Consider the following 5,996-nt stretch of genomic DNA (forward strand, 5'->3'; position numbering starts at 1 on the left):
TCCCTCCCATTTAACTCCATCTCTCTTTGAACTCTATATAGCCTGCTGTAGCTCACAGCAGTGTTTGTTTTAGGCCTATATATTTTATTTTATTATACGGAGATTACATTAAAACTGTATTGGAAACTTGATGTTCAACTGGTTTTTACGTTTAATTTGAATTATTATTTTTTTTGTCCCAGGTGCAATTGTTCAGTCTTAAATCCATTATAAATATATAATATAAAATATATTATAAATATGAATTATGTGTATAAAAATTATAATAGTCAAAAAGAAAAAAAGAAAAAAAAGAGAGCACAAAAAATGTACACAAATAAATCGTAGACTACCTCAAATAGTTTTCTAAAATTTTCAAACGTTAAGAAAAAAATATGTTCTCAATTATAAAACGTGGAGAAAGAAAATAAACAGAAAATCAAATGTTGGTTTTATGATTTACAGACTGAACACCGAGAGAGACATAAGTCTATCTTGTGTCATATGTTTACTTTTTTTGTCTTTGAAATCTTAACCCATTTTCTTAAAAGTCCCAGATGGATCCTCTTTTTTTTATTTTATTCCATCCATCAATATATTTTTGTTGCCACAAATAATAATAATAAAAAAAATAACACAACAAACAATTAGTATATAATTGTTCTGAACTATGATAAATCTCTGGGTTTTCTTATTAGACTTAAGCCAGAGCAGGTTTGGCCATATTGACACCATGATTCATTCTTTCAGAATCACCTTTGCTCAGATATTGACATGATGCGTCCAAAGTTTCTGACTGAGCACATTCCACCCAGGCAAACTTTAATTTAATTTTGATACCTTGAGGGACGCTGGTTTATTTTACACAAGAGACACGTCACAAATACAGTACACTTTGCTGTGCCATTAGCATTAGAGGCACAGATATTTATTTATCGTGTTAATATATTATTTAAAATTGTAACATTATTTAATGAATAATAATTCAATGTCTTCATTTTGAGAGATTGAAAATTTTCTATTCTCTTGCTTCATAATCTAGTCAAATAAACCTAGATTTGTACATTACGAATATTGCTGGCTCTCTGATGAATTGCTTTGGTTCCTTTTTGGATTAAAGGATCTGCTAAATGCATAAATGTAAATGCTATTTGACAAGCAATTCACTATTATTAACAAAGTTTAAAGATCGAAAACTTAATATTTAATGTCATTCTATTTCAGTTTTGTTAATAATAATAATAAAAAAAAGTGTATTTTGGTGTTTAATTTAATGTTTAATGCTAGAAAATGACAATAAACGTGGGATTTAAACAATATTTAGCACATCTTTAACCTTTTGTTGAAAAAAGGCCCGATTTCACACATTCCGTTCATGAAAAGTTATGACAAAATGTAAAAGATTTCACAGAAAATGTTATGACCGAGAAATGACAAGATCTTTATTTACAATTTCCAAAGGAAAAGTTCAGTTAACAAATAGATCTATAATATATACATGGAAGCAAAAGGAACCATGTCCCTTTTCACAGCAATCTTACTCACAGGAGATAGGCATCGCCTCTATTTACATGGGTACAACCATTTACAAGTCTTCAAGTGCACCTCTGTCACTCACAGTATATCATTATAAATACACATACACTTACGGGACGCGAAACATTTCTACGACCTACCAATTTAAAAGTAGAAACTGATTATCAAACAACTTGTGCCACACAAATCCTAATTTCCCGCCCAGTTAAAAGTTTAAACACATTAGCCAAAAAGACTATTAGTAGTAGCCTATTGTCAGAACGAGGTAGAGATCTCTGTTACCTATATAATTAGACATGCTATTGGATGAGCAACTGATGCTGGGTATCAGAGACTCTCTTGCTGCATAGATGAAGTTTAACCCACTTACACGGCACAATACTCTAGATCTAACCTCACAATGATGCTGCAAGTCACTATTGGACAGTCTGGCTCAGGAAGTACAGCTTTAAGAGAGGTGAGGAAGGGCTGGTTCCAGCTAATTATAAACATAAGACACCATGATGATAATATGTTTCTTATGAGACTAGGATTGTAATGGTGACTGATTTACAAATATGTACATCACAGCATTCGAGGATAATGGACGTGCTGAGCCCTTGAGCAGTTCCTCTGAAAGGTACACAATGGGTAAAACGCCTCCTTAAAAGTAAACAAATGTGTACTTGTGCCATTGACAGCATAACATTACCACTTCTCTTTTCTTAAAACGCAAAATTGTCCTTTAAAAAGGTTCTGATGATGGGTACACGCACAAATTAAGGCAGAAATGTACATCTTACAGTATTAGAGGTTTGTTCAGCTATTAAGAAATAAGTTAAGAGTTAAGATTACAGTCAAAAGGGACCGTTCAACACTGGTCAAAGGAAGGCCGAGAAAAGTTGCTTGTGCGTGAATAAACGTAACAATGGAGGCACTTAAAATGAATTGGATAAAAGGCAAATGTTAAGGCTAGAACCCAGCATGTCCGTGTTTAGCACAGTTCATATATTTCAATTCAGTCTTTCGGCATCCAATAACTGCAGCAGGTGTTACCAATACAACATTGTTTTGTATGGAGCAGGTCTTCCTGTTGCTTTCAAAAAGCTGTTAAATATAATTGACATATTTTTGCATTTAACATTATCGTGCATCAAATCCCTTTACACTATATTGCCATTTCTACATTCAAATTGTACTTATTGTGCTTAGTTCTGCAGTTAATCATGACAATTGTAAAAATCTCTTGTCTCGAAACACTTTCCAATGTTACTTTAAAAAAAAAAAAAGTTATAATAAATTAATAGAATTAAAGGGGGAAAGGTACAAGTATTTCTTATGATACAACCTAGTTGGAGATAAAAACAAGTCTTTGAGTCTTTAGGTCTGTCCTGATTTGATCTGACCGTTGAGTTTTAATCACAAGACTTGAGAATGGCAGAGCCAGTTTTAGCAGCAGCGATGAACAGACACAGTATGGGGAATCTGGACCCAAACAGCTGCTACAATTAACACCGGACCATCAAGAGCTGAGTTCACCACACTTCCCGGATGAGAATGTGAACATCTCCATGACAAGTCAGACCTCTGACAAGGTGTTGTAGCCTTGAATCCTGAATCCACAACTTTCCGTGGACTGCACAAGCAGACTGAAAGATAATTCCTCACTGAGGGTCTTTTATGCCACATCCTCTATTTTGTGATTAACGCTAGGTACCGAAAACAGATCTCTGTACAGGTATCATCAAAGAGTTCTTTTAGACTTCTTCTCTTGGATTTGGGTCAGAACGTCAGCTGTGTCTTTTAGCAAGGCATCAAAAATCCCATCAGCAAGCTGCATCTTTACAAAAAGTTCATCCTCATCATAGTTCACCCACTGGGATTCCTCTTCATGCAACTCCTGGACCTAGAAGTGGAAGAGTGATTATAGACTTTTGCATTTAAATGCCTAAGCAAGTCTAGAAATCAAATTAAATCAATGTTTTCCATGGTCAGCAATCTATCAGTTATCAAGGACAGTTTTGCAATTTCAGACACAAGCATTCTGAATGTGAGGTTAAATACACTTACTAGAATGTGGTCAACTCGGGTCTCGCTTTTTTCGTCCAAATTTGATCATTTTCTGCCAATCTGTTTTCTGGTTCTGCTCTTTCTTTAGACCACACAACTTCAATACCTCAGTGGTGGACAAATTCCTGAATAAATAAAATACATGTACACAAATAAACATACTTAAATCACCTAAAATAAAATATTTAATAACATTAATAATTTTCAGCAGCCATTACTTCAGTTTTCAGAGTCACATAATCAAGTCATTCTAATAAACTGATTTGGTGCTCATTTTTTTTTATTTTTTATTATCAATGTTGATATTGCTGCTTAATTTTGTTTTGGAAACAGTGATTTTTTTTTTTTAATTGATGAACAACATTTAAAAAGAACAGCATTTAAAATGGAAATCTTTTTTATCCATTTTTCAAGTCTTTACTGTTACTTTTCATACCTGGACTGTTGTGATGTCACTGGGGCATTTCACCCGATGGAAGTAGGTGGAATTAAGGCGACGTGGCTTCATCCATTGTGGCTGATCAACTTTTGATCTTCTGCATAAATGTCTTGAATAACCTCCCATGATAAATCAAAGATGGCCTGTAAATAATATAACGACAAAGATTTTTACTCATCTTCTTGGAAATGCCTACAAAAACCTTGCCATGGTTAAACAAAGACCTCAATGCGAGCATTTCAATCCCTACCAGTTTGTAGCTTTGTTGGCATTGAGTTTCCAGGTCACTGGCTTTGGAGTCTCCTTCCAGGAAATTATTAGAGGGCTGAGGTTTTGGTACGCCAATCAGGCTTGGTCTACCATGACCCAGTTTGCAGCTTTTCCAGATCTCCTGAGTAGCAGCGATGACCATTTTCTCCACCTCTAGGACAGTGTGAGGAACAATGACGGCAGGCTCCTCGGGTTGCTTCATCTTCATGGGAAGTTCAGGCCTGGGCGGTGTTTTGACCTGTTCCCCCCGCACTTAAACTCAAGGAGCTAGAAATCCCATCTTGCTGCTGCTGACATTTTTGCTTCTGCTGTTGTTTTCTTGAACTGAGACCAAAGTCCTCATCGAACCAGTCCTGCTCCTCACCAACGACATCGAAAAGCTCACGGCTCAGTTCCAGCTCTGTCAGACGTTTAGCTAGCTCTCCCTGTCCACTCGTACCCAGGATAGGGCTCTCCTGTAGAAGAAGCATAGTTAACAGTAATAAAGATCATCTCTTACAACTTCCATCAGAAGATATGATTTGTCTTTCCATTTCTATTACAACACACTGCAGGCTTAAAAAGAAGGTTCCAAGGTAACATCAGCCCTCAGATGTGTGTCAGTACAGTTGGAAATGTCAACTTAAGCATTACACATCACCAGTGTCATTCAGTTTGTTGGGTAAATCATTCACTTCATTTCAATAAATAACTCTGAAGACAGTTTTTTTTCCTTTTTTTTTTTCATGTAATCTATTCTATAGGATCTTTAGATAAATCAAAATCTTTAAAAGTCACTTACAGGTCTGTTGCAATGCTCTGGAGATGAAAGTTCCTCCTGATCATCATCAAAGAAGGTGCGGAAACTGTCTGTCTTTGTTTTAGATGAAGACCTGCTCTGAGACTTAAATTTGTTGGTTCTAAGTCCATCATCTTCATTGATGAAGTCTCTTTTTAACTGATTAGCAGCTGATAACTTCTCTTCTTTGTCTTTCTTGATCTTCTGAAATTGCTTCAGCGCATCACTTAGAAGTTGTCCACAAGTTTATCTGCAAGTGTAGTCAAAGCCCTTTGTTATTCAAGTCTTCTTTATTATCGAGACTGGCCTCCTCGATTGAGATGTCAGTGGATTTCTCAAGACAATCAACTCTAGACTTCTCATCCTCAACCAACAGGTCCAGAATGACTGCTGTTGGTTCCTCTCTCTGTTTTTCTTTTTTAGATGTCCCTTTATCCAAATTATTGAGCAATGGAACAACATTATCAACAGATGCATCCACGAATTTGAGAATGATGTCCCTGTCCTCTGTCATTAGGTATTGTGTGCCAACTTTTGTCAACAGTCCTTAATTATATTGCAGTCAATATCATTAAAATCCAGGTTATGCTTGAGATTTAAAAAAGGTGCTTTGCCCAGTGAAAAGCTGTTTCGATGTTGGTCCAAAGGCTTTTCCTGTTCATCCAAAGGCTCTCTGGTCTCAGGATGCAAATCTAGGTCAGATTTTTCTCCTTTCATTTTGTTTAAACAGATTTCTGTGCACCAACTGTTTCTCAGAACCTTTGTTTTCACTATTTGGCTGGTCATCACATGATGAATCTTCATCTTCAGTTTCTGCACTGGCCTCATATTTCTCTTGAAGACGAGAGATCTTGTCTGGTTGAAGCGAATAAACCATGTTTTTCCCTACACTCAAAGTACACCACCCATCGTAAGTTCCATTGTTACTTCCCTCAGGGTTGTCCA

General features: G+C 36.0%; 1 protein-coding gene across 1 annotated transcript; it reads right to left on the minus strand.

Moving 5' to 3' along the window:
* Window positions 1-4,068: 4,068 nt before the first annotated feature.
* LOC113077655 (centrosome-associated protein 350-like) lies at window positions 4,069-4,516 on the minus strand. The gene is made up of 2 exons (XM_026249965.1): window positions 4,254-4,516; window positions 4,069-4,146 (listed from the first exon to the last, which is right to left on the minus strand). The coding sequence occupies exons 1-2, from the start codon at window positions 4,479-4,481 to the stop codon at window positions 4,069-4,071; spliced, it is 306 nt and encodes a 101-aa protein (XP_026105750.1). The 5' UTR covers window positions 4,482-4,516.
* Window positions 4,517-5,996: the final 1,480 nt, after the last annotated feature.

The sequence above is a fragment of the Carassius auratus genome, unplaced genomic scaffold, assembly GCF_003368295.1.
Source record: "Carassius auratus strain Wakin unplaced genomic scaffold, ASM336829v1 scaf_tig00023088, whole genome shotgun sequence".
NCBI lineage: Eukaryota > Metazoa > Chordata > Actinopteri > Cypriniformes > Cyprinidae > Carassius > Carassius auratus.